The sequence below is a fragment of the Poecilia latipinna genome, unplaced genomic scaffold (genome assembly GCF_001443285.1).
Source record: "Poecilia latipinna isolate Pla-1442-1.1 unplaced genomic scaffold, P_latipinna-1.0 Scaffold420, whole genome shotgun sequence".
NCBI lineage: Eukaryota > Metazoa > Chordata > Actinopteri > Cyprinodontiformes > Poeciliidae > Poecilia > Poecilia latipinna.
Genome location: NW_015113036.1, coordinates 449,872 through 462,741, shown reverse-complemented (window position 1 = coordinate 462,741; position 12,870 = coordinate 449,872). Strand labels below are relative to the sequence as shown.

Below are 12,870 nucleotides of genomic sequence, written 5' to 3'. Positions count from 1 at the left end.
CCCCCCTTCTTATTTCCTCTACCGTTTTAAGTTCCCTGCCTCAGAGAAGATCTCTAGCTATGCAGGGTTTTTAAATGCAGACAGAATATCTGGAAAAAAAAGAGAGAGATAAAGGTAGTCTTGGATAGGAGTGACACTGTTTATCCTCCAGACAGGGTAGTTTATAAATGGACACACACATACACACATTTTCCCCTTGAGTGCCAAGAGTCTCCTTCAGAAAGGAGAAATCAGACAAAAGTCCCGGAGCCTGATAACACTCTCATCAAATACAATTTTAATATTCTGCTGTTCCAAAGGCCCTGAAAGAGGAAAGCACGGCAGAGGCGAAACGAGACGAGATGAGTGGGAAATGTAAGATAAGATGAAATGAATGAGAGCGAGCGAGGGAGAGAGAAATGAATGAGAAAGGGAAAGCACGAAAGAAGTAGATAAGTCATAGCTAATTTTTATGCCGTGAATAATTTTGCAGTTCCAAGGCAATTTTGTGCCAAAGAACACTCTTTAATAAACCCAATTGTGCGACTGGCCTGATGTGAAATTGAAATGCACCAGAGTGAGCCAGTGCTGGCATCCCGCACAATGCCAAACTGGGATGGAAAAGCATTCCAGATTAATACTTGATGAAATGAATTACATCTGCCATGAAAATAAAAGCTGCTGGGGAGCTTTGAGAGGCTAATGTCCAGAGTGTCTGTTCTCAGGAACCAATAAGATCCCCGTCGGTGGTTCACTGAAGTATGTGCAGTGTCTCACTCGGAACAAAACAAAATATTCCCCTGGACCCACAAGGTCAGCCTCTTGGCTGCGATGGAAATGCCTGCGGAATAATATGAACACGACGGGCAGCTTCTTTTCATAAATGACTGTTTTATTGAAAGGGAATAAATGGGATTAAATATTTTATTTCTCCTGCACATGACTGAAATAGCAAAATAACAGGGGCTCTTCATTTAACATCCCTTTGTTACTTTTTTAGAAACACTTCATATCCAAACTCACAGCCTTTTGATGAACTTTTGTAGGAGAGTTCTTCCAAACTTCATCTTGGAATAAAAACCGCAGTGAAGATTTGTACGGAAAATTACTTAAATGTACTAGTTCTTATCACTTTCGCTCTGAATTGTTGGCAGTTGGTTTTAAAGACGAACATTATGCAAAATAAAAAATAAAAACAATTACAACCCTCTTTTGTTATACTTATCCTATAGCATTTTACAAGTATGAAGTATGCAGATACATGGAAATTTTACTAATTCTCCTTGCACACTCTTTCCAGATCATCCAAAGTCCAGTATCTGCCTTATTCTCTCTTCTCTTCTCCAGTTTTAGCATAAGTTTTAAGTCTGTCAACTGCAGCGACCTCCAAGTTCATTTTTTTGTCTATTAAACCATTTCACTGGTGGTTTAATTATATTTTCTGGATCATTACTCATTCATTTTAGCTTCCTGGCAGTTACTACAGCGTTTTAATGTAAAATGTCCTGGTGTCTAAAGGAGTTTGAATTACTATTTATTCCAATATGTTTTCCAGCTCCATAGAAAGAGCAACACTGGTCCTCCACAGAGCAAAGGAATATGAGAAGCGTTGCTGCGTTACCCCATTTGTTTAAAACTTATTATGCAATTTGTACCAAATTTCTAGCTTCTAGCAATAAGTCCTTTTACATATGCTAACATGCGTAGTCTCTCAAATACTTCCCAATCACATTTGAGTTTGATCGGTATTTTATCATACCAAGCGCAACAAGTCATCCATCTGGGAAGGAGAACGAGAGGATAAACAGAGATGAACTTTCTAGTCACACAAAGAGACAGATCGATTCTTATATAGCATGCCTCAGACTAACAAAGGACAGCCGTCTACCGAGTGTAAGAGTGCCAAGCTGGCGCCAGGAGACTGAGAGCCACCATCAATCATGACGAGCATCAATCACCCCCGGCTTTGATTGACTCCGCCGCTGAAGTCATCTTTTGCAGGGACTCTGTCTGTCACCGCAGTAATGATGATCTAAAGCAAGGATTTTTTTTCCCCTGGGAATTTGTTTATGTTCGGAGGCCGCCTCGGATCAGCGCTCGCCTACTAAATCAAGCGCTCAGCGTCTTGAGCGTAGAGGCAAGCGTGTGTTTAATGAGTCCAATTTTCGTTAGCTGTCTGTCTGTGCTTTAAGTTCTTAGCCGATCACTCCGCCGACTGGTAATCTCTCAAGATGTTTACACCCATAGAAACATATTCAGATGGACTGCTGGAAACATAAATCAAATTATTCTCATGTTAAAGTTACTCATGATTGCTTGTACAACATCGATCCAGATGCTCGGTAATCGATGGTGTCTACTTCCATTCCTCAGAGGGCCAGCTGCCGATGGACTGGTCTTGGCCTGACAGTTTTGACAGTTCTCTCGTTTGTCTTCACAATTATATCAATACTTAGGGGGCATATAGTACATCTGAAAAACAGAAATTTTTGCAGGACTACCAGAGTCACGCAACTGATAAAGTAGGTAAAAAACATAAGAATTTTGAACTATGTACTTGCTCGCAATGCAATAACCCTTAAGAGCTCCTTTTTGCAGGGCTTTTATTCCTAGCTATTTGAAATAAACCGTTGTGGTTAAAGAGAATAAAGTAAAATGCTGCATTTTTGTTCTCCTTAAATATGATTAATCCGAAAGTGAAAATGTTCAGCTCCCAGCAGGAAATGAAGATCTTCGCATCAGCCTCCCTCTGATCTCTACCCATGAATTTTCAGAGTCCTTTGATTCCCACCAACCTCTACATCTTCCTCTATGAGGTTCCCCCTAAACCCACTGATCAGTATCATTTCCCACCACAGACCTCTCGGGTGGCCCTGCATTTCACAGATCATTCCTACCTCCAGCCCTTCTTCCCTCCCACACCCTCTCCACCTCTGGAAAAGCAGTCCAACCCCTCAAGGGTCACACTCATTACAGCGAGGGGAATGTCTAATCTTGCTCATATAGTTTATTTTACCTGGAAAGGAATGAAAAAGGAAGACCCTTATCTCCAATGATGAATTTACTCTAAGACATAAAAGGGAAAATCAATGGAGCACGGTCGCTCTCAGGTCGGCTGTGTGTGTGTGTGTGTGTGTGTGTTAAGCTCACTAAATGAAATGGAGATATTCAGTGAGCGTAGCACTCAGTGCTCTGGGGTGAAGTGTGTTTGATTCCCATGGGAAGACAACAGAGGTGAAGGGGGAATGGTAATGGAACTGCAGTGACTTATCGGCGGGACCCAGCAGCCGATAGGTTTGTTTATATTGACTGAAACTCAAGATCCACCTGATATTTGAAGAGTAAATGTGAAGAGCAAAGGTGCAAAAGAAGAATGAAAAAAAATGGCTTGTGGCAAATGCTTTAATAAACCAAAAAAAGTTTATTAATTATTAATGTGGCATAAAGTAGTACTAATGGGGATCCTAACCCCAACGCATTTAGATGCTTCGTTCCCCGTATTGAGCGTCTCAGACTGATACCTGGTTCAGTTGTTGTAGTTTCCCTAAAATCAATGACTTTCATGTGGTAGAAAACTCAGCAGCATTGCAATGCAGTAAAATTCATCCAGTGCTATATGGGATTGTCGGATCGCTGTTCCACACATACACAAATATTTGCATATGAACATGTTTTTTGTTTTGTTTTGTTTTTTTTCATCCAACAGACAATACTGGACTGAAAATAAAGCTAATAAAGTGGCCAAAGTGCGAAAGAAAAGCTCTGGAAGTCCTTCAAAATCTATTAAGAAATATTGCTCAGGATCACTTGTTAAATCTCGCTCATGGTTTGTTTATCTCAGCTTTTTTTTTTTTTTGGTTGTTCCTTCTGCTCACTAACCAATTGTAACAGAAATAAAATAACAGATTGCTTTTCTACACCTTTGATCTGGCCTCACGGACTTAATTTAAAATAAAGCACCTGCCTCTTCACAAACCCGAAGTGAAGAGTGCCAGTACTTACAAAGTTAGTCCTAATCTGAGCATCCAGTTTGCCAATATTCACCATTTCTTTTCTACTTCTGTACAGGTCTTCAGTTTGATCTGGAACCAAGCATCCTGGAGGGAAAACTGGAGGAGAGTCCCAGGAGCTCGGTCATGCTGACACCGGTGTCTGAGGTTTCCTCTGTGGAGCTGGTCACGCTTTCCCCTCCTCAGGTTTCGCCTTCCTCTCAGCTCTCTGAGACGGCGTCAGACACCAGCACTCCGGAGGGCGGAGAGGCTGCAGAGCCCACAGAGGCCACTGAGGCTATGTGTCTGACCGGCGAGTCAGGTAATGCTGCAGACCCATCTATCACGCCAGGGGAGCCATGCATGGATGACAACAAAGACCCCAAGAAGAGCAAAGCTCACCTCCACTGTCCTGTCTGTAAAGTCACAGTCAACTCCACTTCCCAACTGGAAGCACATAACAGCGGTACGATCGACTTGTGAACCTGATTTGTACACATTTCTTCATGTTTTGAAAAGCCACTTACATTTGCCATTGAAATGTCTTGTAGTGAAAGGCTTTGGATAACAAAGATCCTGTCAAATTTCTGTTTTTTTTTTGTTTTGTTTTTTTTGTTGTTGTTGTTTTTTTTCCTATCAGGTACTAAGCACAAATTGATGCTGGAAGGTCACAGTGTTCTGCCACGCCGTAGGGGGAAAGTAGTGGCAGCTCGATCTGGCTGCAAGAGCAAGCGGCTGGGGACCAAAGGCAGCGTCGGGGTGACCAGCAAGAACTTCCAGTGTGAAGTGTGTGAAATATTTGTGAACTCTGAAACCCAACTTAGCCAGGTAAAGATTAAATTGCATTTCACATGTGTTTAAACCTTTGAGCAATATATATACATATATATTTAAATTGGGGAGTTTGTTGCATATGGGGCCACATCCATTGACCAGCCTGGGTTCCCTTTCAGCTTGGTAGTGCAGTCTGCCAAAAGTAAAAGTGGTTTGTCAAATGGTTGACGAGCACAATACTGTTAGGAGTCTACTGGACGCTGGCTTGCTTTGGCAGCAAAACCGACCAAAACACCATTAGGAAGATAGTCTGAGCATGAGTAATACTCTGGACTTCCAAGCTTTTTTATTCTTTTGAAGTGTAAAATGAAGGTGTATGAGGGGATTGGGAGAAGTCGTCCAGATTTGTTGAGACATACCAAGGGAGAGTGCTGCCAACCTGATATGAGTTTGTAGAAAAAAAAAAAAAACCCAAAGAAGTGATGTTGACTCTGCTGGGAAACGCACTAAAGTCCCAAATCACCTGGCAGTGGAGAAAACGTTGCTCACAATTTCCTCAAACCCGCTCCACGGAGAAACGATGTGGCTGCAGGATTAATCAGAAAACCGAAGCGCTTGCAGATCTTTATCCACCACAATGAACACTTGGAGCTTAAAATTGCATGTTTAGCTTGACTTTACATTCACCTCTAATCTACTGCGTTAAATTTGGTTAGATCGGTGATGAACACGAAGGGTGGAATTTTAAAGACTGTGTTTAATCCAAAAGCTAATTTTAACACTTTGATACAAGTAATCTGTGGCGCTTTCTTTAACAGCTCAGGCACATGAATAAAGCTATTAAGACTACATTTAAGCTGCTATTTTTACCACCTATTAGCTTAACAAAATGCCCAGTGAGCAGGCGTTTATTTGCCACTTATTGCAAGCTACTGTGCTTTATGTGTTTCTCCTGGATGTATTACCATCAAACCACGGTCGGGAAGTAATTTCTCTCCTTTTGATGTTCACTTAATACTATTTCTGTGAGTCATGAGATTGTCTACACTGGAGTGGAATGTGGAAAAATAACAGAGAATGTGCTGGCATGTGTATGAGCGCCCAGTCTGCTTTAGCCCTAACTGCATTCCACCAGTCTTATATAAACATCCTCGCTCCCAGGAGGACAAAAGCCTGTAAGGTACCACAGCCGGCAGGGCAGCTGTAATATAATAATGCAATGTAATTTCTGTGCACCTCACTCATACCCTTGCGTGTATTTATTATTCAGCGGACAACATTTGAGGTTGTTCCGCTGTGGTGCGACAGATGCCTGTGAGCCGGCTAATGGTATTTCTGCTGGTCTCGGCAGCACATGAACAGCAGAAGGCACAAGGATCGGCTGGCCGGAAAACCGCCCAAACCCAAATTTACCCCCCACAGCAAGAGCCAGCCGAGCTCCAGCTTCACGGTGAGTCTCAGCCCTTAAAGATGCGCACAAATATGCATGAAGTGAAGACGAAACGAGACACAATTCCGTTTTTTTACAGCGGAGATGCTTCAACACGGTGTATATATTTGCCAGAACTGGATCGTTTCAGTTCCACTCTCAGAGCTAATGGTCTGCTCATAACATTCAGGACATAAAAAAAAAATCCCATGGCTTTTAAAGGTCTCTACAGTGTATCATGTTGTGACAGCATGCCTGTGTCTCTGTAATGTCAGAGAGGTTAAACACACTCTTACAGTCGGTGAGTCCCCAACCCCAGAGACGAGTCTAAATTAGTCCTGCTCTCCCCGCTGTCCAGCTCTGGCAACAGCAGCCTGATTCAGCACTCCAGATTAATCACTTTTCTACTCCTGTCATATACACACTTCCCCCCACCTCTCTCCCTTCTCCTTCTCCTCCTCCTCCTCCTCCTTCATCCTACAGAACGTGAGATGGAGTGGCTATGCAGGTGTGGCTGTGTCTGCCATGAAGAAAGCATTCACCCAGTGCAACTTCACCTCTCTCTCCTCGCAGGTCAGTAGCCGGCGAGGCTGAGAATGGAAGGAGAAACTTGTGCTGGCTGAAGTTTAGGCCTGACTGTGGCCAGGGGGCCAAGCAAAGAAAATAAGGAAGCCACTTTTACATTAAAGGACATTAAAGGGGTGGCTCTGATCTTTTTTTTCACATTGTAGGTGTTAATATTTTGGTCTGTAGACCACAAAGTTGAAGATTACAAATGAAGTTTACCTTCATTACCAGCATAGTGGGACCTGTGTATATAAGTATATAAGGTGAAGTTTTAGCAAAAACAGAAGAAGAAAAAACACTTTGGGACCTGAAGCTTCTTCTATAATTTAGCAAAAGACAGATATATAAAACAGTTTGCATCTCAGATGCACAGCACATTATAAAACTATTCATGCCCCTTAAAACCTTTGTCATTTTTTTCCACATTGCAGCCACAAACCTCAACAGATTTTAGGTAATAGACCAACTATTGGTTTGGAAATGATACATGGTTTTCAGAGTTGTTGCAAATAAAACTTGTAAAGTGTAGAGTGCATTTGTATTCAGCCTCCTTTACTTTGATACCTGTAACCTTGAGCATTCAGCTGCATTCAGCTGCCATATAATACACAAGCTGGGTCAGAAACAAAGTTGTGGAGAATAGGTCTACAGTCAAAAGAGACCAAAATGAAACTTTTTGGTTGCATGAGGGAAAACAAACTGCGCATCACGCTAAATGCAGAAAATATTTTTGTGGCAGCAGCCTGCTCTGGGGAGCTATGTTGCTCAACATCTATTAGCAAAAGCATAACACAAAAGACTAGTGGTTCCACAATTATTCATTCAGGTGGGCTGGATATAAAGGCATGTGTACATTTTTATTTATTAAGTCCATGTGTTTGCTACACTTTTCAGATTTATATTTGTGAAATGTGTTTAAAAGCATATGTCATTTTTCTTCCACACAAATTTTTTGAAACTCAGTGTTGGTCTGAAGGCCCGTTAAAATCCGTTCAGTGGTTATTATGTGGCAAAAAGTGAAAAAAAGTCAAAGGGGTGCGAGTATGCTTGCTGTATCTAAAGGCTTTTCTTTGTGATTAATTTTTTTTAAGAGTGGCATTTTAACGTTTATGCTCCCTAAAATCATGAAAAAGGAATGAAGATAAAATCGTTTTTGCTCACAACAATCAGTTTTATTTGTAGTTTTGCGCTAGGACCTCTCAGCCCTTCCATGTGCATATGCAGAGAGCCAGGGGCAGGAAGGGCAGGAGCAGCAGCAGCAGCAAACACCCCCAGAGTACAGAACAGAGCAGATGTCCATTACAACAAATGTGACGCTGATTAGGTCAGATGAAGTATGAAGAGCAGGAATGAACGGGCAGGAAGCACTGTGGCTTCCAGAGGAGGCTTCAAAGCAAGCAGTTTAAATACGCAGCTCTCGATTAAATTTACCAGTTGGACCAGGGGAGCTGTCTGCTGACATGAGCCTAAACTAATACCAATACAAACGCACAACTGGAATCAACTCAAGGTTTTTATGTTGATAGAAATGTATCCAGGAATTTGGAGGCTGTTTATTGAGCAGTTTGTGGCTTTTGTTATTGTGGTAACTCCCTTTTATTTAAAATATATAAGCTTTGAACAGCAGAGTACATGAGCTGGGTAATCAGGTTAACTTCATTGACTAATCTTAAACTAAAATAATCTTCATAAAAGATCAGAATAACCCTTTTAATAACTACGAGCTTCAGGGATACATATTTTCTTCAACTTAGTGATGAAAATGATTGTGTCCATGTCATACTCCTAGATTGTCTATCTTGTTTATGCAAGTTTGGACACCTGTGGGTAAATTCATATTTCATCTGTTTGTCATGTGAAAATAAGAAAATATAATTTGCTCAGAGGTGTTTTGCATATTCCTTCGCTGCAGCTGAGTGTCTGGATGAAGGGCCGATGTTTTCGAGAAACATGCTCGCCCGATCGCTGTTGTGTTCTGCCCTCGTTGTGTTCTTCTCTTGCTTCTTACCGGTCCCCCATTCCTGTCTTCTCCAGACCAAACTGGCCTTGCAGAAGCAGCTGACCAAGAGTTTGACAACTGGCTTCCTGCCCAGCCCCCTCACCCCACCAACTCTGTGCACAGTGGCGACTAACCCGCTGGCTCTGCGCCACCCGGTGGGCGCCACCACCTTCATCCAGACCCCATTCCTGGGCCCTGCACTCTTCCGGCCTGCCCCGGGGCCGCTGCGGGCCACGCACACACCCATCATCTTCTCCCCTTATTAAGGACTTAACCGATCTCCCAGTTAAGCTCCGGCCCTGTCCCTTTACCAAGTCCAAGGCCCTCGTTTTAGTGTGACCACGCAACAAAGGCCACATCCAAACTATGCAGCCCGCCTGACTTAAAATGGGAAGAGTGCACAAATTCCAATTTATCACCAGGCCCGACGGCCTGAGAGCGCTTCTCATCACTAAGGCCAATATCCCCTTTCATGCCTTCTTTCTGCTCCTTTGATGGCGACCTCAGGAGCAGCACAGGCCTCCAGACAGTGACTGGCACAAGGAGGCCACATTTATAGCCATTTCATGGGTCAAACATGGTTTAAATTATAAATATTATTGTGTAATTTATTAGAAAACATATATAGAAAAAAAAAATCTAGATGTACGTTTAGTGTGGTTGCCACAAAATAAGGTCCCTTTACTTGATGCTCTTATAAAACCTTTTTTATCTTCTATGTTTGGAGGCTTGATGAAAAGTTGTTGTAGGTCCGTAAAGCAGCTGAAGCAAAGCCATACGTGTATGGCTGCAAAGGCCAGCCTCACTCATCAGTGTTTTCAGCTGACAAGCTTAAGCAACGCTGCTGCATGGTATTGTGAATATGGTTTAAAAAAAAAAAAAAAAAACATAAGACGTCTTAGTTTAAGGATAGAGTCCTGAATTTTTATTGTGAGGTTTTGTTAAAAGGTTGCAAGGTGTTGGTGTCTTACCTACAGTAGATGGCACGTCTAAGCTGCCATCACAGATTCTACCTGGCCATGTATGCTGGCATATATAAAAAGGCATTTACATGAGTGTTAACATAAAATAATTAAGGGACATTGAGTCCTATAATGCTTTTGAAGTACATGTTTAGCTTTTGATGCCATCTCAGTTTGAATAGTGCATGTGTCTTGGGATCAGTGATGTGTAATTTTGGGTTCTGCTACATCAGAATGATGTATTTTTCTTATTTCATACAAAGACTTGTATGATCTGGGAATGAAGCTTCACTGCTCTACTCGTACCAAGTTTCAGTCCTAATGCAAAGCTTGTTTCTTATATATAATTGGGTAATTCCTGTAATATTTTAGTCATAGTTGTGCAAAATGCTGTAGCAATGGTACATCGCTACATGAGTGAGACAGGTTTTACATTCCAACATGTCCTAAAAATCTGTGGCAGTCTGGTGTAGCAGACCATCAGATAATGCATGCTACGATCTCAAATATCTAGGAAGACAATGCTGGAGCTCAATTCTGCTAAGGCAAAATTTTTCTATGCTATGGAAATGGACGGTAGATTTGTAATATTGCAGCAGGAGTATTAGTAGAACCTTCATTTATAGATCCAGATTAGTTGGTCCCAAGCTAAAGTTAGCATATAGCCTAAATGGAGCCAATGTGGACCTCTGCTTTTTAAAAGAACTGCAACTTCAGAAATCTGACAGTGATTTATGCAGATCATTTTTTATCAACACTAATCTGGTATCATTGGTTAGTCATTGACACACATGTTGAGCATGAAAAGCATTTCTTCTCAGACTAACCAAATTAATTAAAACCAAAGCAGTGTGAAAATCAGAAACTTTTTGGAGGTCAATGTGAATGGTAATTTATGTATTTTTTTTTTTTTTTAGACCTTCTCACATTTCTATCGATCTGTTGCGCTGACCGGAAACGTTAAGCACTAAAGTTCATGTCTCGCATGGGATGATCCAGGGTCAGCCTCGATTTCCCTCGTAAATATTCATTGGCTTTTGTGTGAACAACTGCCTGATGTGAACAAGACGCCGGTTTCAAGGTGTGTTTTTTTGAGATAGGAGTTGTTCCAAGCACTGAGGCACAGTTGCTGGCAATGCTGCCTTGCCTTGGTTGTTTGTCTTGTTTGACTGTGAAGCATGATGTGAAACACCTGCACTCCCATGACCCTGCTAGACAAGTAGACATAGACAGGGGACAGACAGACAGACAGACAGACAGACAGACAGACAGACAGACAGACAGACAGACAGACAGACAGACAGACAGACAGACAGACAGACAGACTGGTGGAGGTGTTTTATGAAGGTATGAAACCTGTTCACTTTAATCTCTGAAACCAACTAGTCTGGATTTAAGATAAACAAGGAAGTCAATAAATACATTACTGAAGGTAAGAAATTATTCGCCTTTTAATCTTTTAGCAGAAGCTCGCTTCAAAGATTCAAAATAAATCACTTTAAAGGCTCTCAAGGACAAAAGCGACACGTCACTGTAGGTCTATAACTATGTATTGTTTATGTTAAAACGCAAAAAGAAAAACTGCATTACTGATGTTTGTTTCTTTCTTTTCAAGTAAGAGTAACAGCCCCTGCATCCAAGTTATTATTATTATTTTTTTAAATACACCCAGGATTAAACAGTCAGTAAGATCCAAAAAAGGTCAGCTTGTCAATGAAACTATCTTTCAGTTTGCAAATCTGCTCTTTGGAATCTAAAATTCTCGCTTCAGAGTATTACTCATGCATGCAACCTGGGATTATGCTTTTCCTAAGGTAGCGGCATGAAAATATTTTTTCGCAGCTACATGCGTCTTATCCTGCCAAATTCCCCTTTTGTTTCGCTCCCATCCTCACTGCTTTTTAACCCCATTCTCCTTTCACCTCACCGCCATCACCTTGACGTTGTCCCTGATTTTCTTCTGCTGTGATCTCAGTTTAAGCCGATGAGGAGCAAGGAAATGACGCACACAATCAAAGCACATAATGAGAACACAATGGATAACTTGATGACTTGATAGGATTTCAGTGTTTGATGAAAAATTTGACAGCGGGTGGGAAGGCTGCTCAGCCACATTCTGACTGACGTCCCGGTGCTGTGTCTGAGCGCAGCGTGTGGAAAGGGGTGTGTGTGGGGGGAGGGATACAAAGCACAGTGCCATGGCAACCACATTAAAAAGCACCTTAAAATGGATTTACTTACAAAAGCAATGATTATTATGTTGATGTTCTCTTTTTATTATTATTATTATTATTATTTGTAGGTGTATATTTTATAAAATTCTGCTTTGGAAAAAAAACCCAATCAAGTGAGAATGATCCTGTTATAGTTTATCTGTAATGATGACAAGCCTCACATTTAAAGCAATACATACAGTATGTTTATGTTCATGTCTGGTGTGTCAATGACTTTTTAACTCTTCTCTGCTGTAAACTCCTCATACAGTGTATTGTGTGCCCCTCCATAGCCAAGGCCAAGTCTGGTTTGTCAGTGAAAAGTCAAATGAAATAAAAAAAAATAAAAAAATAAAAAGTTGTGCAGCTGCTGCCCTTGATGCTTGATGCTCATGGCCAGTCTCGACATGAGAAGGGGGCGGAGAGAGAGAGGAGGGCTGCCTTAAGCGCCATATGACACTGCCGCTTCACTTTTCAGCGGAGCAGTAGGACCTCTGTATGACTTCCACTGAGCCAAAAAAAAAAAACATTGTTACGTCAGCGACGAGTGATGTGGAAGTGACACATATGCAGCGTCGACTTGTCATTGTGCTGTTTGTGCTCGTGCGCCCACTCCCACGCGGGATATCTGCTGACATCCCCCCCTTTCCTTATGCCGAAAACAAACTCTTGGCAAGGTCTCAACACAGGACTCGGAGCGCATGTGTCATCCTCTCCTCAGCAGTCGGACCGAATCTTGTTCTCTTCAATTACAGGAACCTATGCATTTGTGCAACGTGTGTACATGTGTTTGACGCAGCAGTGCCACCTGTCGTAAGTAACCTGTAACTGCCATTCAGTGCTTGTGCTTTAAAGAAAACCCCTCTTCATCCGACGTGCATTTGTGTTCTCTAAGGACTCCCAAGCCGTTCTAGGTTAGCAAAGCCCGCCAGGTCTCCTCGCCATAATGACGTGATGG

At 41.9% G+C, this 12,870-nt stretch overlaps 1 protein-coding gene across 3 annotated transcripts in view; it reads left to right on the top strand.

The window, feature by feature from the left end:
* Positions 1 to 12,426, top strand: part of znf385c (zinc finger protein 385C) — a 150,807-nt gene extending 138,381 nt beyond the window's left edge. For all 3 annotated transcript variants that reach the window (XM_015037846.1, XM_015037847.1, XM_015037848.1), the window contains 5 exons: positions 4,048 to 4,434; positions 4,609 to 4,796; positions 6,094 to 6,192; positions 6,655 to 6,744; positions 8,773 to 12,426. In XM_015037846.1, the coding sequence (XP_014893332.1) occupies positions 4,048 to 4,434; positions 4,609 to 4,796; positions 6,094 to 6,192; positions 6,655 to 6,744; positions 8,773 to 9,003 (995 nt within the window). In that variant the 3' untranslated portion in view covers positions 9,004 to 12,426. The remainder of the gene's footprint in view (positions 1 to 4,047; positions 4,435 to 4,608; positions 4,797 to 6,093; positions 6,193 to 6,654; positions 6,745 to 8,772) is intronic.
* The last annotated feature ends 444 nt before the right edge of the window (positions 12,427 to 12,870 follow it).